Source organism: Cibotium barometz, chromosome 20 (assembly GCF_041138505.1).
Source record: "Cibotium barometz isolate CiBa-2024 chromosome 20, ASM4113850v1, whole genome shotgun sequence".
NCBI lineage: Eukaryota > Viridiplantae > Streptophyta > Polypodiopsida > Cyatheales > Cibotiaceae > Cibotium > Cibotium barometz.
In genome coordinates this window covers 54,965,723-54,990,417 of record NC_141065.1, presented here as the reverse complement: position 1 = coordinate 54,990,417, position 24,695 = coordinate 54,965,723, and the positions used below count along the sequence as shown (strand labels likewise).

At 44.7% G+C, this 24,695-nt stretch overlaps 1 protein-coding gene across 5 annotated transcripts in view; it reads left to right on the top strand.

Moving 5' to 3' along the window:
* LOC147628049 (ubinuclein-1-like) overlaps window positions 1-23,676 on the top strand; it is a 61,029-nt gene extending 37,353 nt beyond the window's left edge. The window contains exons 2-15 of one of the 5 annotated variants that reach the window (XM_086815020.1): window positions 5,198-5,278; window positions 5,531-5,626; window positions 5,711-5,787; window positions 20,022-20,655; window positions 20,808-20,913; window positions 21,027-21,127; window positions 21,233-21,316; window positions 21,549-21,674; window positions 21,773-21,913; window positions 22,014-22,061; window positions 22,173-22,274; window positions 22,366-22,714; window positions 23,059-23,128; window positions 23,548-23,676. In XM_086815020.1, the coding sequence (XP_086671146.1) occupies window positions 5,198-5,278; window positions 5,531-5,626; window positions 5,711-5,787; window positions 20,022-20,655; window positions 20,808-20,913; window positions 21,027-21,127; window positions 21,233-21,316; window positions 21,549-21,674; window positions 21,773-21,913; window positions 22,014-22,061; window positions 22,173-22,274; window positions 22,366-22,714; window positions 23,059-23,128; window positions 23,548-23,584 (2,052 nt within the window). In that variant the 3' untranslated portion in view covers window positions 23,585-23,676. The other 4 variants (XM_086815018.1, XM_086815016.1, XM_086815019.1 and 1 more) reach the window with 4 other exon arrangements.
* The last annotated feature ends 1,019 nt before the right edge of the window (window positions 23,677-24,695 follow it).

The window sequence follows — 24,695 nt, the reverse complement described above, 5'->3', positions numbered from 1 at the left end:
CAACGCAACCAAACACTCTCAAGTGCTTGTAGGACGGAGGCTTCCCTGTCCATACTTCCTCTGGCACTTTCCCACCAAGCCTCGTGTTAGGTGACCTGTTTCTAAGATGAACGGTTGTCATAACAGCTTCAACCCAAAAACCATGAGGTAACGCAGCATGTGACAACATAGAACGGACCTCCTGAATGGTCCTGCTCATCCTCTCTACTGTCCCGTTTTGTGGAGGATCATAAGGAGCAGAGAGCTCCCTCTTGATGCCTTTGGCATCACAAAAGTCCTGAAACTGTTTGGACATATACTCTCCACCATTGTCGGAACGCAAAGCCTTCAGTGTTTTGCCAGTTTGATTCTCAACATGAGCAACAAACTTCTCAAACACTGAGAATGTATCACTCTTCAAACGAAGAGGATAAACCCACACCTTGCGTGTGGTATCATCAATAAAAGAGACAAAATATTTTGCCCCTCCCAAAGAAAGTTGAGGCATCTCACATACATCTGTATGCACAAGCTCTAACTGAGCATCTTTCTGTCCAAGAGCTTTCTTGCGGGGGCACTGGAGTTGCCTGCCATATATACAATGCTCACAAAACTGAAAACTTGAGAACTTTAGAGAAGGCAAGTAACCAAAATGAGACAATTGCTCCATTCCTTTGACACTCATGTGTCCCAACCGGCTATGCCACATAGAGATTTCTCGGTTGCATTTACATTAGCATGGTGACAGACACCAGCATGCATGAAGTAAAGAGTCTCCACCTTAGAGCCTCTGGCAACAACCAGTGAGCCCTTACTAATCTTCCACTTTCCACTACCAAATGTGGTAACATAACCAGCATCATCAAGCTGTCCAGTAGAAAGCAGGTTCTTCTTGATCTCAGGCACATGCCTGACATCATGGAGCATAAGCTGTGAGCCATCTGAAAACACAAGCCTCACATCACCTCTGCCAAGAATCTGGCATGCATGGTTGTCACCCAAATAAACTACTCCTTCATTGCCAGCAGTATACCTGACAAACAAGTCTCTGCAACCTGTGACATGAAAGGAGGCACCTGAATCAATGATCCATGAGTGCATACCATGACCATCTCCTGCATGGAGTGAATGGGCATCAAGTGAAGACATGAATACGACTTCATCCTCACTGTCACCTGCATGTGACACATTGACTTCTTCAATCTTGACTCCACTTTTGCCCTTTGGCTTTGCATCTTTGGCTTCATCTTTGTCTTTGTCTTTGCCTTTGCCCTTTTCCTTTTGATCATTCTTCCATTTGTAGCATTGTTTTTTGAAATGTCCCTTCTTGCCACAATAATGGCATTCCAAGTCCTTTTTGGAGCGGGACTTGCTCCTTCCCCGTTCTTGGCTTTTACCCCTTTGCTGGGATCTCCCATGTGCATTCATTGCATTGGACTTTCCAACAGAGTTGTTCTTCCTGTTCATCTCCTCTTGAAGGAGAGCACCCTCCACATCTGCATATGACAGCATAGCATTTGAATTGCTAGTGGCTGTCCTGAATGTGTCCCAACTCTCTGGCAAAGTGCATAAGAGAAAGGTGGCCTTGAACTCATCGTCCATTGCCAACTTTTGATGGATGACCTGGCTGACAACACCATTAAACTCATTTAGATGGGCTGTCATAGACGCCCCTTCCTTCATTTGAAGACCTATGAGTTTCTTCAACCAATACACTTTGCTTGAGGCACTTTGCTGGGCATACAAGTCCTGTAATCTTTGCCACATTCCCCAAGCTGTCTTCTTTTCACGTATGCTGAAAAGTAAAGAGTCTGACACAGACAACATGATGGTGGATCTTGCCAGCTCATCCATATCTTCCCATTCTTCAGCAGCAGTAAGAGAAGCAAGCATTACACCCCTTTCTTTGATGGGCTTGTGCTGCTTCTTCTGGAGCAACACATTATAGCACTGGGTTTGCCAAATGTCATAATTATGTGAGCCTTCAAGCTTCTTGATGTGAAGCAATGAAGAGCTCTCACCTGTGGTTGCCATAGCAATATGCAACCTTTGACACAGTCAATGCCTGACTCCCTGCAAGATGTGCAAACACTGCACCAAAGCACACAAAGTGCTCACAGTTGTTCTCCCAAAGTTTATCTCCCATTGCGGAAGCACGAATGCAACTCTCCTCCACTGAATGTGATAAAATCACCAAAATCTGGTTGCTGCAGATTTATGATAGCACCTTAGATGTGCTCTCTTCCCCTTCCAAAATACTGTACAACAGTACTAAGTGCTCACCAATGATGTACCAAATCTGTACCGGCAAGTACAGCAGCTGAAAATGAGCCTTTTCCTCACTCAAATCAATGTACAGCCATGCCAAAACTTGTACAAAGTTGTACCAAATCTGTACCAGCAAGTAGAGTAGCAATAAATGCTCTCCTGGCTGTCCAAATGAGACCTTGACAGTCCCCACCACTGCAGACAACAGTCCCGGACAGAAATTGGGCAAAAGCCCCTTGACTGCAAGTGGATTACTGAGGGTTAAAGGCATGAAAGTCTTCCCTGCTGCTTTGCCAAGCTCAACAAGCACAAAATCTTGAAAAGCCCCTTGATTCAAGATCAATTTCTGATCATGAATGGTACATTAATGCACATGAAGGCATCCAGAGTCTTCACAATGCTTCCCCCTGGCCACATATACATCCAACACATAAAAGCCCCTTGATTTACTGGCACATTGAGTGCTTGATAGGCATCAACACATTGCCCAAAGCATCAAATGTCAGTGCTTGCATGCAAATCAACCCAATTGGCACAAAAGCTCTTTGATTTGCACTCCAATTTCCTGTAATTTAGCCCCGAATGTGAGATTGCTCATATCATACAGCATGTATGAATGCCCAATGGCACAATTACATCAAAAGCCCCAAATGTTCAACACCCAATTTCCTGCCAATTGACCCGGAATGTGACCAATGTCACCCAATGTTGCCAATTGTGCTCAAATCTGAGCCATTAGGACCTGTACCTTCTCAATTGATGATAATGGACATGCAAATCCCAAAATTGAAGCAAATACCTCTGAAATTTCTGATTTCTTGCGATTTGCAGACTGAATTTCTTGATTGCGTCGTATTTGTTGACTCGTGTGCTGCTGCTGCTGCTGTGCAGGTACGGATGCTGCTGTGTGCTGTACGGCTGTTGAAGGGAGCTGCTGCTGGACTTGGTGCTGCGAGCTGAGAGCTGCTGCTGTGCAGGTTGGGAGCTGGCTGCGCTATGATGCTGCTGTTGCGCTGTGGTGCGCCGGCTGAGCAGCAGCTGTTGGCTGCTTGGTTGGGCAGCGTGGCTGTAGCTGAGCAGCCCACGCTGTGGTTGGGCACGCCTGGCTCAGCTGCGTGGTCTGTTGGCTGCGTACGCTGGGCAGCCAGGGCAGTACGACCAGCAATAGACAGGGCTCTTCAACCAGCTAAGTAAGACCAGCAGGCGCACAATAGACAGTGTGACCAACAGCAGGGTGATCACGTGCAGATGGTACGGCCAGTAGGAAGCGACCAGTAGAGTAATCAACAGGGGACTGTGAGAAGAGGGAGGTGATCAAGCTCTGATACCAATTGAAGGAGCTAAAGAAGGTCAGCTGAAACAGTTAGGGTTTCATGTGGGAGACACACACAGAGAAGAAGGGAGAGAGAGAGAGAGGGAGAGAGACATGTGGGGATAAGTCAACTCACAAAGTATAAGTGTGTGACTCCCCTATCACACATGTATATTTGCTCTAGTGCACATAGTGCACTTAGTACTTTTAATGTACTAAGTGTACTTTGTACTATAAAACTTATGGGCTTGTACACACTATAAGGGTGGGCATAATGCCTTTACCCCAACATGGGCTGATCTCGGCACGTGAGATGCAAATAACCTTTCGTCATTTGATTGGCAGGAAGAAGTGTTTATTCCTAGCCATACGCGAACGGGAGTTGTATTAGCTCTTTTTGAGTGAGGATAACTTAAATGCCTAGCACATTTCTGAGGAAAAGAAAACCCCATCACCCATCCCAGACCCTTTCCTTTGGGAAGCCTATGCACGACAGCTCTATGATATTCCAGATCACCTCACACCTCACATATGTTACATATCCAATGCCCCACATGATCCATCCTTTTCAACAGTATCAATGCCACTAGGGCTCTATATTAAAGCTATATAATGTTACAGTGAAGGATCATGAAGATCTATACGTGGAACATTTTGCACATGGGCACCATATATTAGCCCCCATTTTTGCAGAACTCTTTAATATAGCCCTTTGTGAAGGCTTCCCCCCCTCCTAGAGCACAAACACCATTGTTCCCTTCCATAAAGCAGGATACTCGATTGCCCTAAGTAATTTGAGGACTATTATGAATGGCCATATACAAGCCAAGATTTATGGGGCCATACTAGAATTTCAGATCAGCTTCATGGCAAAGAGACTCAAACATAAGAGCATGAGGACAGGCTGGGTTCAAGAGGAACCACTCGACTTTTGATCACATCTTCACTGTAATGGTACAAAAACAACATATATATTGTTGCTTTGTGTATTTCCGCAAGCTAGGACGATTACAAGAGCTCGAGTTCCCACCAAGCATGATATGAGTTGTGATGGCTTTATATGAGGTAGTGATTGGTAGAGTACGGGCACCAAGGGGGCTCTTTGGGCATATTTGCAGCACTATTGGGGTCAAACATGGTTGCCTGCTCTCTCCCATACTATTTGGTTGGTACATTGATGAGATCTCGCCCTTTGTGGACAAATTTGGAGGTGCAAGCTTACGATTTGCTCAAGCACTGTTGCCCATTCTATTATATGTGGATGACATTGTTCTGATCTCAGCTTCGGCATTTGGATGCACTGCAGAGGTTTGTGATGAGAGAGACCTCATGGTCAATCTAGGTAAAACCAAGGTCATGGTCTTCAACACATCATATCGGGTTGCCTCTAGCCTATTTCTCATACAGTGGAGCCGAGGTGGAGATTGTGTCATCTTATGTGTATTTTGGAGTGACCCTTATGGGCCTGATCTTTTCCATGAGCTCCCTTTTCAGTGGATCAAGTACACACACTGAACTAGCATGTTAACTCAGTACACATGCATTGGTATAGGAGCTGCTTGCATTGAAGAGTTAATAAGAGTTGTGCTTTCAAAATGTTGCAAACATAACAAAGCTTTTGGTTTATTGACGTTTTAGGTAGTATTGCAGAAAGATCCGCTTCCTGCTCCTCCCAACCGCTTCAACTCTGTCATCGAAAAGATTGAGAGGATTTACAAGGTCAATTTCACCTCAACCAAGAGAATTTGATGAGCTTTAGGCTGGTCTTTTTTACACATGTTTCTAGCAGTCGACTGTTGCATGGGAGTGATGGTACTATTGAAAATGGTGTGATAGCCACTTGGGCAAGGGCCTGCAGACAACCCCTTTTATGTGTATATGATGCAACACTGAGATTTTGTAGGGCAGTGATACTAACAATGATGTAAATATTTTTTTTCTGCTCTAAGTAACATCACTTGATTTTCGCAGGGAGACGATAGTACAGATGAAAATGACACTTTGAATGATTTCCCTGATGATGATCAATACGATACAGAAGATTCTTTTATTGATGATAGGGAGCTGGTATGTCAATATTTTGCATCCATCCCCAGGGAAGTTTTTTAATCTCAGTTCTTTATGCGGTAAGCAATTCCTGGTGTTTTGCAGAACGAGTATTTTTCAGTTGACAAGGCGAAATTAAAGCATGAGGGGTTTTTCGTGAACCGAGGCAAGCTGGAATGGGAGTAAGTCAATTCTGAGCTAGTTGTCAAATTTGTTGGCTTAAAGATTTTTACTGTACTGCTTGGTTCACAGAAGGATATAATGGGTTTATAATGTGTTGAATCTGACTGCCAGCATATGGCATGTGTAATGTTTGTACAATGTTATCATAGATAGGATGAAGACTACTGCCTCTGCTAGAGCAGATCTGCCCTTAGGGCATCTTTGAAGTGTGCATGCTTGTTGTAGAGCCAAAGAAAGTGGGTGAAAGTGGCATCCTTCTTGTACCCATAGTTGTCAAAACATCCTAACTGAATGAAGACGGTCGCTTCTAAGATGGTTTGAACTTTGAAAACAAGGGAAAAAAAACAGAAAATAAATACCAACATCATAGGACTGGTTATGTCTCAACATTTCACCTAGCTGATAAGCAGGATCAGGAAAAAGATTGTTGAAAGCGCATGGCTGCAGCATGAAACGTTGTGCTGAAGGTGCAATAGCATAGCCATGGCTTGCCAAGAATAACACTCTCGAGAGAAAGAAAAGAAACTGTTATTAAGGTCTAACGAGGGTCTATATGTATGTCCATCATTTTACATGGAAAAAAAGTACATATCATAGAGCACCCAATTAAAAGGGCAGGCAACCCCTGTGAATCCAATTTGTAGAGGAAGCATGATTACATACACACAAAGCACCACTACGCCTTAAGTGTGCGCATGAGTATAAGTGAGGAGCATCTCCTCTAGCTATAGCCATGTAGTCTCTTGATCATGGGGCTCAGCGCAAGTACCTCTTAAGCAGATATAAAAGTGCACTGTCTCCCTGATGTAATCATGTATCCTCTTGTGAGCATCAGGAGTCATCAAGTAGCATGTTGACTCCGAATTTGGGCTATGCATTTGCATGGTAGTTGGTGTTTGGTTTTGGGCCCTGGTTCACGGTGACTATTGCTTGAGGAGCATCCTCTATCCTTTTTTCCTTCCATTAGTAGAAAAAGAGCATCTGCTCTGAGGCAGATTACAACCTTCTGAAGAGGTATAAATACTAGGATTTTTTTTTTTTGGGGGGGGGGGGGGGGGGGGGGGGTTGCTCCCTCCATTGCTAGCCGCTCTCAGAAGGAGACTACACCTATGGGCGAGGGGGGAAAGCCACATTGGGAGACTAATATAGTAGAATATACTGGCGTGGCCCCAGGTGAGAAAGGTATCCGAACTCCAAGCACATAGGAAGGCTGTGCAGTGCCGTTGCATAGTCTGTCACTCTACGAGGTTCCCAACGTCCCTGGCGGAGGGTGTGGATGATGTCTGTTTTGATAAAACAAATGATCTTCAACCGAGGGGTGACCATGCCCTCTCTTGTCTAGCTGCATCGTGCTTGCCAAATGTGTTACTATGTGCGCTGCCCTATGTACCTCTCCATGAGGTGCCTGCTGTCCACATAACCCACAGCCATCTCTCATCAATCTATGCGAGGCAACTGTAAATGTAATGCTCCTTTGTCTCCACCTCTAGTGAGCACAACCGACAGATCCTTTCATCTATCAATCCCAACAGCTCTCCCAATGTCCACGCACAAGCGGCAACCTTCCTACTGAAAACCTTGCAATCCTCTGATTCCACTCCAAAGTCTGGTGTGGGTTGATGCATCTGTTCCACTCATGGTTGTCACGATACGAAAATACGATACCGTACGGGAATTTTTGGTACAATATGAAATTTTCAGATACCGTACGATAAAATACGGTTCTTATTTTTTACACTTACAACCTATGGAGCTTCAAGCTTGAATGTGAGGGAAGGTTGGGAGGGGAGGAGTCTACAGTGCTTGAGTCTCTCCCGGTTGGATCTTCCGATTGTCTCCAAAAAAGAACTTGGATGGGTAATGCAATACCAAAGGTCTCCCAGTGTAACGTTTGACTAAGGGACCGTCCTTGCACAAATACAAGGAGTGCACCTAGGGTGATAAGTTTAGGGACTCCTCTCTAGATCAAAATGGCCATGTCCAAATCTTCTCCCTCGTACATAACTTGAGAATCTAATTGTCTAGCCTACCTATACCAGGGATCCCCAAGTGATGTAGCAAGATTCTCTCATCCTACCAATCAAGTGTACACTACCAGTCTACCTCGCCATATTTTTTAGGTCTCTCAACAACCCCATATGGAATACTGAGTGGACACGAAAGTTGCGAAGTATTGCGAGCATTTGGGATCTTCGTAAAGTAGGGTTTTTATATTTTTTTTAAAGCATTTGGAATTTTTTTTTTCAAGGAAAAAAATTTGGGGAGGGAGGGGGGGGGGGGAAAAACTTGTACCGTACCGTACGAACCGCACGGAACAAACCCATTCGTACCGGTACGAGAAACAACTATGGTTCCACTTTGTCCTTTGTCTTTCATGCCATGTCCCTGAACACTTCTTTGGTCTTCTTATCTTGAGTATTGAGTCTGGCATCTTCACTCCACTCCTTGGATGATCATCATCCCTTGGAACTGTTTTCTTGAAAGCTTTTTGTGGATGCCCCAAAAGCATATGGGCTCACAGGCTTCCATTCCCCTTGGGTCTTGCTGAACACCACCAACTAACCTCCTGGGATCTTCTTCCATGTCTGTGTCACCCTCCTTGAACTGTGCATCTTCATTTGGGACACCATCAGTGCTTAGCGTTACTGAGCTTGATGCCTAATACCAATGTTAAATGTGCGGAAGCTCTGCGTCTTCTTTCAGCCCTAAGCACCTTTCATAGGAACACAGATGCAACCATGTAGAAGCAATGGATAGAAAAGAGAAAAATGCAGAGTTTTCACCTAATCTACTATATCTTTATATTATCAACAGTGTGTGTATGACTATACAAACCCGGTGGCCTAAAGCAGACCTAAAAAGGAATCTTGACTATGCTAGTCTATGACCAAATCCCACGAGGGGATCTTGGTGATCAACACAATGTCATGTTAAGCCTTTTATAGGCTCATTTGATGCCCTGGAACAAGCCAACATAGCCAGTTGAGAAGACAATAAATCCTTTAAATGCTGCTGACCCTTCTTGTGCCATCATGAGCCTCCAAAAGCCTTAATCAATCTGATTAATCAGCTGCCAAAGTCTTGGCTTAGTCGTGCCCATGTGGCATGCACATGATAACTGTTGAGGAGCCACCCGGGTACCTCCAATCTCATGAGATCAGTGCGAATGAGGTGGTTAATATCTTGATGGGTGAGTGGGAGTGTCACATGCACTTTGCACTGTAGTGCATGGTGACAAGATGGCTCATCATCATTAGTGCAACATTGTATAATATTAGTATCCTCTAGGATGATATTTGTTGTACGTCGTGATCCCATTTTATCCTTAGTCCATGATAAGCACGAGCTACGTAGGTCATTCCTTAGCCATAGTGAGTGAGTGAATCAGTCAAGTCCCTTAAAACCCACTTGGAGAGAATCATTCATGCATGTAGAGTCAGTAGAAACCTTAGGGTTTGCATTAGAAAGCACTCTGCATATTGCATATCATTCATCCATTTCACATAGACTATTGCAGAAGCATTGAAATAGCATATGGTATTTTTAGGATATTTATTAGCATTTATTTGGCATTTTTCCATATTTTTCAGCATTTAATACCATTATCTATCATGAACAAGTCGTGTAGCACTTTATGCTATAGTCGGCCAGCATTAAATGCCAACCGACCAGCCCATAGTTAGTATAAATAGCCTTGCTTTTGCACTATTCCATCCATCATCACATAATTCAGCAATCAAAGCATCAAACGTTTTAGTCCTCAGCCTTGGAGCATCATCGCTTAATAGTCTCAGCCACGCATCAGCAAAACACAGCATCCCTTGCAGCTGGCCAGCCTCAGAGCTCCATCAGCCTTGCATTTTCAGCATACACAGCAGCCGGTCAGCATACATGCTTCATCTTCCTTGCGTTTTCAGCAACTAGCAGCATTCAGCCTGCATACGACTCATCGTTTTGCTCCAGCCACTATGGTGAAGGTAAAACTCAGCATTCTCATTTCATGGTGCATAACACAGCCTAGAAACAGTCCCAAATAGTCCATACCTCAGCCTCAGATTTGCAGCCTTCCCTCATTCCATTGGGAAGAGTGCATAGGCTCGAGATCGGTCATTATTGGTGCTTCTACAGCCGTGTACAGTTCAGTCCGACTCTTGGTCCTCCGAGATCTTGCGTTTGGCTTATCGTCAGTCCAAAGTCATTTTCTTCAAAGTAATAAAGCAAATACTATTCTCCAGCCACTATGGTGAAGGTAAAACTCAGCATTCTCATTTCATGGTGCATAACACAGCCTAGAAACAGTCCCAAATAGTCCATACCTCAGCCTCAGATTTGCAGCCTTCCCTCATTCCATTGGGAAGAGTGCATAGGCTCGAGATCGGTTATTATTGGTGCTTCTACAGTCGTGTACAGTTCAGTCTGACTCTTGGTCCTCCGAGATCTTGCGTTTGGCTTATCGTCAGTCCAAAGTCATTTTCTTCAAAGTAATAAAGCAAATACTATTCTTGTAATGGGATAGGGGGCCCTTCAGTGGGTAATTCGGAATTTCTATCTCGCTCTCTTTAAATCTATTAAAGTTTGAAGTCAATAAAAGTGGATTGCTAAACTTGCGAAACTCAGGATACAGAAGGCGGTGTGAGACTTGTGTGACAAGATCCTTAATTACGAATACTTCCGTTGCATGTTACAGGGAGGAATGGAGAGTGAAGACTGTAATTGAAGGGGGGGAGACAGTCAAGCTGAAATCCATGTGCCAGAAACCACGTCGTGACCCTAGCATACCAAGATTTTCCATTCCCTGTTGGGGTAAAGGCGTTATGCCCACCCTTATAGTGTGTACAAGCCCATAAGTTATAGTACATAGTACACTTAGTACTTTTAATGTACTAAGTGCACTATGTGTACTAGTGCACTTTTCCATTCCCTGTTGGGGTAAAGGCGTTATGCCCACCCTTATAGTGTGTACAAGCCCATAAGTTATAGTACATAGTACACTTAGTACTTTTAATGTACTAAGTGCACTATGTGTACTAGTGCAATATACATGTGTGATAGGGGAGTCACACACTCATGCCACTCATGAGTTGACTTATCCCCACAACTCTCTCTCTCTCCCTTGCTTCTCTGTGTATGTCTCCCATTAATGAACTCTAAACCCTAATAACTGTTTCTCCCCATCAACTGGTATCAGAGCGGGTGTGCGGGTGTGCGGGTCATCTTCATCGCGAAGAAGAAGAAGCTCGGCTATGGAGCCTTGAGCTTGGCACGAGCAGAAGAGATTGCTTGGAGCTTTCGGTGCTCAGCAAGGAGCACATGCGCTGCAAGACAGTGAGAACTGTCGTACAGCTGTGGGTGAAGCGAAGGACGACTTGACACAAGCCGGCAGAGACAGTGCGGTGAGCGTGTAGCGTTGGTGGCCACAAGGCGTGTCAGGCGCCTACTACACAAAGGCGAAGCGTGAGCGAGCGCTGGGCGTAGATGCGCTAGGCGAAAGCAACACAATCGTGTAGGCGTCGAGCGTGGAGCACAGGCGGGCGTTAAGCGAAGGCGAAGCTGGATACGAGCTTGTAAGCGGGTGTGTAAAAGCATCATTGGTATACGCGGGTGTGTATACGCAGGCGGAGAAGGCTGCATATCACAACCGGCGACACACACAACAACCGCAGGGGGCCCTTTCGCTCGCTTGGGAATTGGTGGCTGAAGCAATCGACGCCTTCGAACAGCCCACGTAGCCCAACAAGGGCTACCCAACCAGGCTGCCCAGGATAATCCACGCAGCCAGCCCACGTGGCTGCCCACAGCCAGCACACGGGGCTGCCCACAGCCAGCACACGGGGCTGCCCAGCTGCTCCAGAAGCTGCCCAGCGCCGAAGTCGCCGCCACCACCGCCTCCATCTCAGCCTGCAAATCAAGAAACTCAGAAAAATCAGAAATTTCAGAGGTATTTGCCTTCAATATTTTGGGAATTTCTTATCAATTCAAGCAATTGAGCAGGTACAGGTGCCCAAATTGCTCAATTTTGAGCAAAATTGGCAAAATTGGGTGACATTGGTCACAATCAGGATCAATTTGCAGGAAATTGGTCAAATCAGGATCAATTTGCAGGAAATTGGATGTCGAAATTTGGGGTTTTTGATGTAATTGTGCAATTAAGCACTCATACATGCTGTATGATGTGAAAAATCGCACATTTGGGCAAAATTGCAGTAAATTGCAGCAAATTGCAGTGCAAATCAAGGGGCTTTTGTGCCGATTTGGTTGATTTGCATGCAGGCAATCGCATTTGATGCTGTGGATAATGTGCTGATGCCTTACAAGCACTCAATGTGCCTGTAAATCAAGGGGCTTTCATGTATTTGATGTATATGTGGCCAGGGGGAAGCATCGTGAACACTCTGGATGCCTTCATGTGCGTCAATGTACCATGCATGATCAGAAATTGATCTCAAATCAAGGGGCTTTTCAAGTTTGTATGCTTGTTGAGCTTGGCAAAGCAGCAGGCAAGACATTTATGCCTTGAATCCTCAAAAATCAGCTTGCAGTCAAGGGGCTTTTGCCCAATTTCTGTTCGGGACTGTTGTATGCAGTGTACGGGACTGTAAAAGTCTGATTTTCACTCATTTGGACAGCCAGGAGAGCATTTATTGCTATTGTACCTGCTGGTACAGATTTGGCACAGCTTTGTGCAAGTTTTGGCATGGCTGTACATTGTTTTGAGTGACCAAAAGGTTCAATTTCAGCTGCTGAACTTGCCGGTACAGGTTTGGTACATCATTGGTGAGCACTTGGTACTGCTGTACAGTACTTTAAAAGGGCAGAAGAGCACATTTAAGGTGCTGTCCAAAATCTGCAGCAACCAGATTTTGGTGTTTTCATGAAAAAAGTGGGAGAAAAGTTGCATTCTTGCTTCCGCAGTGGGAGATAAAGCTTGGGAGAACATTTGTGAGCACTTTGTTGGGCATACAAGTCCTGCAATCTCTGCCACATTCCCCAAGCTGTCTTCTCTTCACGAATGCTGAAAAGTAATGAGTCTGACACAGACAACATGATAGTAGATCTTGCCAGCTCATCTTAGGGTGCAGTGTTTGCACATCTTGGGTGCAGTGTTTGCACATTTGCAGGGAGTCAGGCATTGACAGGTTGCATTTTGCTATGGCAACCACAGGTGAGAGCTCTTCATTGCTTCATATCAAGAAGCTTGAAGGCTCGCAGAATTATGACATTTGGCAAACCCAGTGCTACAATGTGTTGCTCCAGAAAAAGCAGCACAAGCCTATCAAAGAAAGGGGTGTGATGCCCGCTTCTCTTACTGCTGAAGAGTGGGAAGATATGGATGAGCTGGCAAGATCTACTATCATGTTGTCTGTGTCAGACTCATTACTTTTCAGCATTCGTGAAGAGAAGACAGCTTGGGGAATGTGGCAGAAAGAAAGAAAGAAAGATATATTAACGTCCTGTCGAGGCCAAAGCTGACCTATAGGACAGATCAGAATACATCTTTGGTTACAATCCACTTCGGGGTATCGGTTAAAGAAAAGTGCATGTGGGATCAAAAAGAAACTAACTTCAAAGCTCTCATGACTCATGAGAGTTACATGTTACAATGGTAAAATCACCATGTGCTTAATGTGATTAGATATGTATAAGTATCAAGTTCATGTCCTTCAAAAGGAGGGTGGACCTTTAAAATCTTTGATGATAGCTTTTCCTCCTCTATAGACCGCCCACTTCCCTTGTTTCCTTGCTTCTCTGACTTTGGCCAGTTCCCCCGCTCTATTCTTTAGTTGTAGTGGGGTCAACTCATCAGAAATCCACACCGAGGTACCTTGCAATGATTTAGTCTGCTTCATTACCTTGATCTTATCAATCATATCATAGTATCGAACCCTAGCCTGTTTCCCTTTAATTTGAATGTCAGTTGGGTCACCAAGGTCTATAAAAGGTACCACTTTAGTGAGTCGTTCCTTTATGATATCTACATCCAAGATGTATCCCTCTAGCTGTTCATCTGTGTTGGTACCTACTGACCAATCTTCTGGCAAGCCCCCAATTCGAACAAAAGTTTCCAGGCTTTTGACCCTTTCATTTTCTTTCAGGACTGACAGTACTTCACTGACAAAGTTCTCTGATTTTACCTGAGGTTTTGTGCTTTCTTGTTGTGTTTCCTGTATTTTTTGGGTTGCTTCTTGGGCTGCTTCCTGAATCTCCTGCTTGTTCTTGATGTCCTGCAATTGAGCTTCGAGGCCAGCAATCCTTGTTTCTTGACTGGCAATCTTTGTTTCCTTGTGTGTCAGCTCAGTTTTGAGGGTGGAGACCTCCTGCTGCAATTTCTTCAGTTCTCCCATGGGGATTGAGGTTTGATAAGGGGTGGAAGGGGGGGTGGGTTCGAGGCCATGGTTGCAAATGACTTCAGTTTAGGGGCCATGTTGTATCACGGGGGTGCTGAAAATAGCCCACAGGGAGCCCCCCCCCTCCCCCTCAGGGGGGTACTGAATTTAAACCCTACTCAAGAGAGGGTAAGGGCGAGCAGAGGAGCAGAGGAGGGGGCTGCTACTACAGCGGCGACGAGAGGGGCAGGCCCTGCTGCAGCGGCGACGGGAGAGAGAGAGAGAGAGAGGAAGTGACGGGGAGAGAGAGAGAGAGAGAGAGAGCGGAGAGGGAAGGGGCTGGGTCTGTGGCGGGAAGAGAGAGAGAGGAAGTGACGGGGAGAGAGAGAGGGAGAGAGAGAGCGGGGGGGGCAGGAGGGCAGGGGCAGCAGCAGGTGACGGGGAGAGAGAGAGAGAGAGAGAGCAGGGGGCGCAGGCCGAGAGCAGGGGGCGCAGGCGGAACAGCGAAGAGCAGGTGACGGGGAGAGAGAGAGAGAGAGAGCAGGGGGCGCAGGCCGAGAGCAGGGGGCGCAGGCGGAACAGCGAAGAGCAGGTGACGGGGAGAGAGATTGCAGGACTTGTATGCCCAACAAAGTGCCTCAAGCAAAGTGTATTGGTTGAAGAAACTCATAGGTCTTCAGATGAAGAAAGGGGCTTCTATGACAGCCCATCTAAATGAGTTTAATGGTATTGTCAGCCAGGTCATCAATCAAAAGTTGGCAATGGACGATGAGTTCAAAGCCACTTTTTTGTTATGCACTTTGCCAGAGAGTTGGGACACATTCAGGACAGCCACTAGCAATTCGAATGCTATGCTGTCATATGCAGATGTTGAGGGTGCTCTTCTTCAAGAAGAGATGAACAGGAAAAACAACTTTGTTGGAAAGTCCAATGCAATGAATGCACGTGGGAGATCCCAGCAAAGGGGGAAAAGCCAAGAAAGGGGAAGGAGCAAGTCTCGCTCCAAAAAGGATTTGGAATGCCATTATTGTGGCAAGAAGGGACACATCAAAAAGCAATGCTACAAATGGAAAAATAATCAAAAGGAAAAGGGAAAAGGCAAAGACAAAGAGAAGGATGAAGCCAAAGATGTAAAGCCAAAGGGCAAAAGTGGAGTCAAGATTGAAGAAATCAATGTGTCACATGCAGGTGGCAGTGATGATGAGGTTCTATTTACTTCTTCACTTGATGCCCATTCACTTCTTACCGGTGGTCATGGTATGCACTCATGGATCATTGATTCAGGTGCCTCCTTTCATGTCACAGGTTGCAGAGACTTGTTTGTCAGGTATACTGCTGGCAATGAAGGAGTGGTTTATTTGGGTGATAACCATGCATGCAAAATTCTTGGCAGAGGTGATGTGAGGCTTGTATTTTCAGATGGCTCACAGCTTATGCTCCATGATGTCAGGCATGTGCCTGAGATCAAGAAGAATCTGCTTTCTACTGGACAGCTTGATGATGCTGATTATGTTACCACATTTGGTAGTGGAAAGTGGAAGATTAGTAAGGGCTCACTGGTTGTTGCCAGAGGCTCTAAGGTGGACACTCTTTATTTCATGCATGCAGGTGTTTGTCACCATGCTAATGTAAATGCAACCGAGCTGCCGGAAATCTCTATGTGGCATAGCCGGTTGGGACACATGAGTGTCAAGGGAATGGAGCAATTGTCTCGTTTGGGTTACTTGCCTTCTCTAAAGTTTTCAAGTTTTCAGTTTTGTGAGCATTGTATATATGGTAGGCAACTACAGTGCCCCCACAAGAAAGCTCTTGGACAGAAAGATGCTCAGTTAGAGCTTGTGCATACAGATGTATGTGAGATGCCTCAGCTTTCTTTGGGAGGGGCAAAATATTTTGTGTCTTTTATAGATGATGCCACACGCAAGGTGTGGGTCTATCCTCTTCGTTTGAAGAGTGATACATTCTCAGTGTTTCAGAAGTTTGTTGCTCTTGTTGAGAATCAAACTGGCAAAACACTGAAGGCTTTGCGTTCCGACAATGATGGAGAGTATATGTCCAAACAGTTGCAGGACTTTTGTGATGCTAAAGGCATCAAGAGGGAGCTCTCTACTCCTTATGATCCTCCACAAAACGGGACAGCAGAGAGGATGAACAGGACCATTCAGGAGAAGGTCCGTTCTATGTTGTCACATGCTGCATTACCTCATGGTTTTTGGGCTGAAGCTGTTATGACAGCCGTTCACCTTATAAACAGGTCACCTAACACGAGGCTTGGTGGGAAAGTGCCAGAAGAAGTATGGACAGGGAAGCCTCCGTCATACAAGCACTTGAGAGTTTTTGGTTGCGTTGCGTACGTGCACATACGCAGGGAAATGCGCACCAAACTTGATCCTAAGTCTCACAAATGCATATTCCTAGGATATGGTGACAGAGGTGAAATGGGGTATAGACTTTGGGATCCCATGAATAGAAAGATCATACGCAGCAATGATGTCATTTTTGATGAAACATGCATGTATAAGGAGCCTGCAAGGCAACAGGAGCCTGGCAGAGTCATCTTTGATGATGATGGACATCATGGACAACAACAAAGGGCTGTAAATCAGCCATTACAGCAAGAAAACCAGCCCTTAAATGGTGCTGAAAATGGTCCAAATGGACAGCCAGATATGGCAGAAGATATCCCTATGGATATACCACAGTTAGAGGAGATACCGGGCATGATTTTTCAGCCTTATGGCATGGAACAGGAGCCACCAATGGGTGATATGCAGGCTGGACAGCAACCTGCAAATGATGGTCATTGGGTACGGAGGTCCACTAGACCCTCCAGAGCCCCTGACAGGTTTGTTCCAGGGGTTGACTACTTGATGCTCACTGACTGTGGGGAGCCCTCATGTTATAAGGAGGCTTTACAGAGGGCAGACAAGGCTCTTTGGGAGCGTGCCATGAAGTCAGAGATGGATTCTCTGCATAAAAATGAAACATGGAAGTTGGTGCATTTGCCTGCAGGCAAGAAGGTTTTGCCATGCAAGTGGGTATACAGGCTCAAAGTTGCACCAGATGCAAAGCCAAGATACAAAGCCAGGTTAGTGGCAAAGGGCTTTAAGCAGGAATATGGTGTGGACTTTGATGAGATCTTCTCTCCAGTGGTCAAAATGACCACACTTAGAGCTGTATTAGCTTTGGTTGCACATGATGATCTGGACTTGATTCAGATGGATGTGAAGACTGCTTTTCTTCACGGTGATCTCCATGAGGAGATATATATGCAGCAGCCAGAGGGTTATGCAGTGAGTGGAAAGGAGAAGCTTGTATGCAAGCTGAAAAAGAGTCTTTATGGGCTCAAACAGGCACCAAGAGAATGGTATCATAAATTTGATACATTCATGAAATCTCAGAAATTCAGGAGAAGTGACATAGATCACTGCTTGTACACCAAGAAAGCTTTGGATGGCAGTCTATTGATTCTCATTTTGTATGTTGATGATATGTTGATTGCCGGGAAATCTCGTAAAGAGATGGATGCTTTGAAGCAGAGGCTGCATCAAACCTTTGATATGAAGGATTTGGGTGATGCTAATCACATCTTGGGTATGCGGATACTTCGGGACAGAAATCAGCATGTGTTGTATTTGTCTCAGAAGGAATACATTGGCAAAGTCTTGCAGAGGTTCAATATGGACGGGGGGAAGAAAGCTAGTACTCCTTTGTCTCCATATGTGAAACTCAGTGCTATGGACAGCCCACAGTCAGATAGAGACAGGGCTGATATGGCCAAGATTCCGTATGCTTCAGCTTGTGGCAGTCTCATGTATGCCATGGTTGCTACTAGGCCGGACATTGCATTTGCAGTGGGAGTGGTTTCTAGATACATGGCCAACCCTGGCAAGAAGCATTGGGAAGCAGTGAAAGGTGTCATGAGATACCTGAAGGGCACACAGGATATGTGCATATGTTTTGGCAAACAGGATGCATTAGTGCATGGTTACACGGATTCGGATTATGCCGGTCATCCAGATAACCGGAAGTCTACTACCGGTTATGTGTTTACATTCACAGGAGGTGCTGTGTCATGGATATCCAGGATGCAGAAGTGCATTGCCTTATCTACTACAGAGGCCGAGTATATTGCAGCCACAGAGGCTTGCAAGGAGGCATTATGGCTATCTCGGTTAGTGGTTGATTTGGGTTATACAGGGGATATTCCATTGTTGCATTGTGACAGTCAGAGTGCCATCCAGTTGGCAAAGAACCCTGTCTTTCATGCAAAGACGAAGCATGTGGATGTGAAGTATCACTTCATCAGAGAGGTGATAGAGAATAAGCAAATTCAGCTTGTTAAGATTCATACGGATGACAACCCGGCTGATCTGTTGACGAAGAGTTTGCCTCCGGAGCGGTTTGCTCATTGCAGACACTTGATGGGCATTGGATGAGGCCAGTTTCAGTCTTGATATGGCCTTGTATATTATCATGTACATGCTGATTTTTCTTTTCCTTTACTTAAGGGCACTTTGCCTTTAAGTGGGAGGTTGTTGGGGTAAAGGCGTTATGCCCACCCTTATAGTGTGTACAAGCCCATAAGTTATAGTACATAGTACACTTAGTACTTTTAATGTACTAAGTGCACTATGTGTACTAGTGCAATATACATGTGTGATAGGGGAGTCACACACTCATGCCACTCATGAGTTGACTTATCCCCACAACTCTCTCTCTCTCCCTTGCTTCTCTGTGTATGTCTCCCATTAATGAACTCTAAACCCTAATAACTGTTTCTCCCCATCATTCCCGGTCTCCACTAACTGTCAGGAGGACTCAAGTGCTAGCGTTGGGAGCTTGTCTCTGCTCACTGTGTACACTCGCTGAATGTAGGTAACTGTCTGAAAAAGTGCATCCACCACTAGGGGTGTAGCTGCAAACTCTGCCAGGACAATGGAATGGGGAACTGATTGTTTGCACCTATCATTCGTGAGTGCATCACCTGAAGCCTCTCTACTCTCCTCAAGTCATCCCCTCCTAGATCCGGTCCCCAAAAGGCTGCAACATACATCTCTGCTGGAGTCACCCAAGTGTCAAAGAGCCAGCTCTTTGTGCTGAGTTCCTGGAAATGAGCCTGGAAACACACTCTCTCCAACCTAGCCAGTGCTGCATACCCTCTGGTTAGTTGGGCATCTACAGCTGGCCTGATCCTGTAAAATGGCTCTGTGAAGGTGATCCCAAGATACACAAGAACTCACAATCCCCACCTCGGCCCCAGCATATAGGAAACTCATGCCTCTGATCCCTACAGGTGAAGTGTTAAACAGTATGACCTTGGTTTTCTTAAGGTTAATTGTCAAATATAAAAGGCCTGTAGTGCATCTAGGTGTCTCTGGAGGCATTCACTAGATTCTGAAATCAACACAATGGCATCAGCATAGTGTCTCTGGAGGCCTTCCCTAGATTCTGAAATCAACACAATGGCATTGGCATATAACAATATGGGCACCAAAGTATCAAGAAGCACAACAGCTGCCCCTCCAAATCTATCAATGAAGTCCAAGATCTCATCTACGTAGAGGTCAAAGAATGTAGGTGAGAGCAGGCATCCCTGTTTCACCCCAATATCACTGGTGGTCAGATCAGATAATCCACCTAGAGCACTGACCCTCCCTGTCACCGACTCATACAATGCCATCACTCCCCAAATGTTCTCAGTGAGACCCAACTCCTGCAGCCGGTGGAAGAGGCGAGTATGTGGGACTGTCTCAAACTCTTGTGGAAATCCACAAAGCAACAAAAGATTTGTTGCCTCTCGAACGTCCCTTCTCGATGATGGCCCTCAACGTGAAGATGTGATCCAATGTCGAGAGAGAGAGAGAGAGAGAGAGAGAGAGAGTTGATGCCTCTCGGTTTTGTATCAGAACTGAAGCAGCTGCTCAACCTGTATCTGCCCCTAAGAAAAGAAGAAGAAGAGATATCAAGAAGTTGAGCCTTGAGGCTGATGAGGACGTCTCAAAGAAGCTGGTAAATACAGCAGTAAGGTTGAAAGCTGCAGCCAGAAATAGTCCTTTGTCAACAGTTGGGCCATCAGATTCTTCTGACAAAGAGGTTATTGCACTATCTGCTCCGAACAAGCAAGCTACACAAAAGGGGAGGAAAGACACTCGGGATTCTGTGGCAAGACATGAGGCTGGAAAAGCGACAGAAAGAAGCATCTATGAACATGACAATGTTGATACTGGGGTATATGGTCCGGTTATATCACAAAGCGCTAAGGATGCAGCCAAAGAGAGAACAGACCATAGACAAGTCTGGAAAGGTGATGTGGCAGAGAGGTCCAAGGACCAATCATCAACTATGACCATGGCAGAGCTCCAAGCGGTGAAGAATTTTGATTCAAATAGTTCCTTGAAAAGAGATGACTTTAAAGAGTTGGAGCAGAAAGAGGCAGCAGTACCAAACCCAGTTAAAGTGAAGTCTGTTCCGAAGAGTGCCCAAGACGAGGATTCCAGGGAAGCGATGGGTGTGGCAGGCAAACTTCAGCTTGGTATTTCTGTAAGTTTTCATCTATAACCTGGAAATGATGCGAGTTAAAACTCGATACTAGATTTAGTCTTCTGCCACATGATGTTTTTACGGGGATTTGCGAAATATGATTGCTTCATTCTCATCAATCATGACCGAGTCCTCCCGTTCTTGCTGCCTAGTTGCAGAGATTATCTCCCCCGGTTGGTAAAGAAGTTAGTCCAGTGCGTTCTAAAGGCACAGCGTTAGAGAGAGCATTTCAAGACTTGGAAAGAGGAGTGGCTCAATGTAGGCTCCTTTTCGGCTCTTAATTTTGTACCGGTTGTTAGTTCTTTATATGTAGCTTTGCTGGTTAATTCGTTTTGAGAGCATAATATTTAAAGGACGATTGGATGATGCAGTATGCCCTCCTTCGTTGGTTGTACGGGAACCTGAACAAGGAAAGAGGAATCGATTACCTCAAGATATCAAACTGAAGCTCGCAAAGGTTGCAAGATTGGCGGTATGAACCATTTGTGATATTTTGCCTACTCCTATGTTGTTTTTCATGAGAATGGGAAGGAGGTCATTGACTGCTCTTTATTTTGCTCATGTTTGGGTGTGGCAGGCCAAACAGGGAAGACTTACAGATGAGCTTATTGATCGGCTCATGGGGATCTTGGGGCATGTAATGCGTGTGAAGACATTAAAGGTACTTGCATTTAAATTCTCTTGTCAAAGTGTTGGTTAGTTTTCTGTGGGGGGTTATGGCATGGTTGCATTTATGAAATTGTGAAAGCTTGCTGGCATTACGTTTTCCAACCCTGAGCTGTGTAAACACTGCCCAAATTCCTAGGCTGTCACATGTCCATTACCTGGACCCAATCGACATAGATGTTAGTCTTTGCTAAGGGATTTACGCTGGTCTTTTTGGCTATTTCCAGAGAAATTTGAAGGAAATGATAGAGATGGGATTGTCTGCTATGCAAGAGAAGGAGGGCCGTTTGCAAGACATCAAACGTGAGGTGACTGAAATGGTCAAGTCAAGGGTTCATTCACTTCAAGCACAGGTATCGTTTACCGAGCTGTTCTTCTCAAATAAATAGAAGCTCATCTATATTCAAACTATATGAGGGTCACCAATTACAAGCACTGTTCGTGTTTACAGGACGTGGAGCAGCGGGAGTTCTCGTCTGATGATTTCCAACCGCTAGGGGGGTCTGTAGAAAAACCGAGCAGTGAAGGGAGATACCAGTGGGATCATGCAACGGAGGATAAAATCTGCGATTTGTATGAGCAGTACATAGAGGTTATGATCCTTAAAATCGTGTATTTTTCAGGATAGTGTGGTTTGATTTGTTACAGGAAGGTTGCTTCTCTGTGATTAACATCTGTTCCTTCTTATCCAGGGCATGGATGAACATAAAGGCCCACAGATAAGGAAGCTTTATGGAGAGGTCTGTGGGTGGCACCTTATGCAAGTTTGAGTTTCTTTCACATGCAGGGTAAAGAAAATTTGAATTGGGTTATCTTCTAACATCTGATGCTGCCTGCTGTCCATCGCTCAGCTTGCAGAGCTCTGGCCAGATGGATGGATGGACAATAATGGCATCAAGCATGCTGTTCAGCGTGCTAAGGAACGCAAGAAGAAACAAATCAAAGCTAGCAATGTATGTTTTGACCCTTTTTTAAATTGTGCTACCATCAAATGCTGCATGAAGTTTTTGCAGACTCCAGCTTGTTTGGCTACTTGAACTCCAGGTCAGAGCAGAGTTGAGAAAGAGGCAGAGGTCCAGTGTGAAGCAAGAGGAGTTGGACGTGGAAAGGTTTCCTTTGCTGGACTTGAACCTACCAGGAACAGACCAGTCCTTGTATGAGAAAGCGAGAAGTAGCATTGTTCTTCAACCTGAGTTAGGTCTGAATTTTGGGAGTCAGGTGCCTTCCTCCAGTGGAGTCAAAAACCATCACTTACTGAAGAAATCTCTTGGAAAGGGTTTTGCTAGCGTTGAGAAGAAAAGAAGCAAGATGGAGGGAAATCCTTTGCTAAAGAAAAAGGTGAAGCGGAAACTAGAGAAAGGTGCCATGGACACGACGGTTCTGTCATCACATGGTAAGCTAATGACCTTTGAAAACCCTTTTTGGAAGATGGGTATTCAACCACTAGTCGCCTTACCGGCACGGCCCCTGCAGCAGCGGCATTTCCTGCAACAGAGTGAAGCATCAGCTGCAGAGCATATCAACTAGATTTTATCTTTCTCTGTGTTTTCAGTGTTTGCTGCAAAGATAACATGCGCACTTCAGGCATCCAGTGCAAACCACTATATTTAAAGCTCAAATTGAGCTCCCATCCGTGTGAATGTTCGTCTAATGCTTATGCAGTTTAGTCATCACCTAGAATATATTCATTTCATACCATGAACATGAATATCAACACGTCAACATTCCTGCTGTCAGAGTGTGCAACAATGGGAAATGCAGCTCACGGACAGCAGGCCGTCCACAACCCACCTTCCTTGCAATGCAGGGATGTATGTTTAAAGGTCCCTAGACTACAGCACTATCAGAACTTAACACTAACAAGTACACCATTATAATACACATTAGCGTACAAGACAATCTCAATGCTTTTGTTTGAGGAAATCATGGGCTTCCAGTAAACAGATCATGCATAGGTCTTTCTAAAATACAATTTAAAGAGTACTTGTTTGATATCTTGTAAAATGACACATGAATGAATGATTGACAGTCTGTATTGTGCAAATAACATCATCCAAGAGATTTAAGCAATCTCTTGAATCACTTCATGCATATGAAATATAAAAAAATCAACATTTTGGTTTCGACAGTGAAAGTTTGCTTGTTTCTTTTTGGTGGTGTGAGTATGTGCGTGCGCGGGCGCGGGCGCGGGGGGGCTTGCCTTGCAATGAATTAACCCATATCAAGAAGTGCCAAAAGCTTGCAAAATTGGTATAATTGTTAATGTTATCATGGCAAATAAATGGGCAAAAAAGAAGTGCATGATCTGTTACATACGACCATGCATGCGATGGCTTGCAAACTCCCAGGGTAAGCGCCCCTGTGGTCGATACTCCCAATAAGTATAAACGCACTCTGGCCTACAATTGAGAAGTAGAATGTAAAGTATGAGAGGTGTAAAGAATTGAGAGTATGTTTTAAATGTTCTTTGAGACATGATATAGCTATATGTAGGATGAAATCGTGAGTTTGGTGTTTAATTAGTACACATGTAGAGTTCACACAAGCTGTCAGCCATTTCATAGGTTAACTTTGTTTCACCCACCTGACCTATCGTAAGGCATTTTACCATCTTATTGATTCGGATGTGCACTTATCTTTTGTAAGATAGGGTTGGAACATATAAAGTGGCTTTACCTTGTGCTTAATGTCAAATAGATGGTCTCCATGTACATAGTTGTTTAAGAATAGTAATAGAGGTTGGATTATTTCTAAGTTTGGTCAGTCTAGTGTGGAAACTAGTCATTTGCATATAAGCTATTTTTGACAATAAGCAAGGCACAATTAATTCCTTGCAATGTAGGATGTATGTGTAAAGGTCCTTGGACTACAACACTATCAAAACTTGACACTAACAAGTACGATTATAATATACATTAACATACAAGACAATTTCAAAATTGTTGGTGCTTTTGTATGAGAAAATCACGGGCTTTATGAAACACATCATGCATAGGTCTTTCTAAAATACAATTTAAATAATACTTGATACATGAATGATTGAACATTCGGTGTTGTGTAAATAACATCATCCAATAGATGCTGGTAATCTATCGAATCACTTCACGTATATGAAGTATGAAAAGTTTAAAATATTGATTTCAACAATGAGTTTGTTGTTTTTTTGAGGTGTTTGTGTGTGTGTGGGGGGGGGGAGGAGGGGGGGTGCTTTGCAATGATTCAACCCATATCAAGAAGTGCCAAAAGGTTGCAAACTTGGTAGCATTGCTAGTGTTATCATGATAAATAAAAGGGTAAAAAAACAAAAGTGGACGATCTGTTTCGTATGACCATGGATGTGATGGCTTGCAAACTTCTAGGGTAAGCGCCCTTGT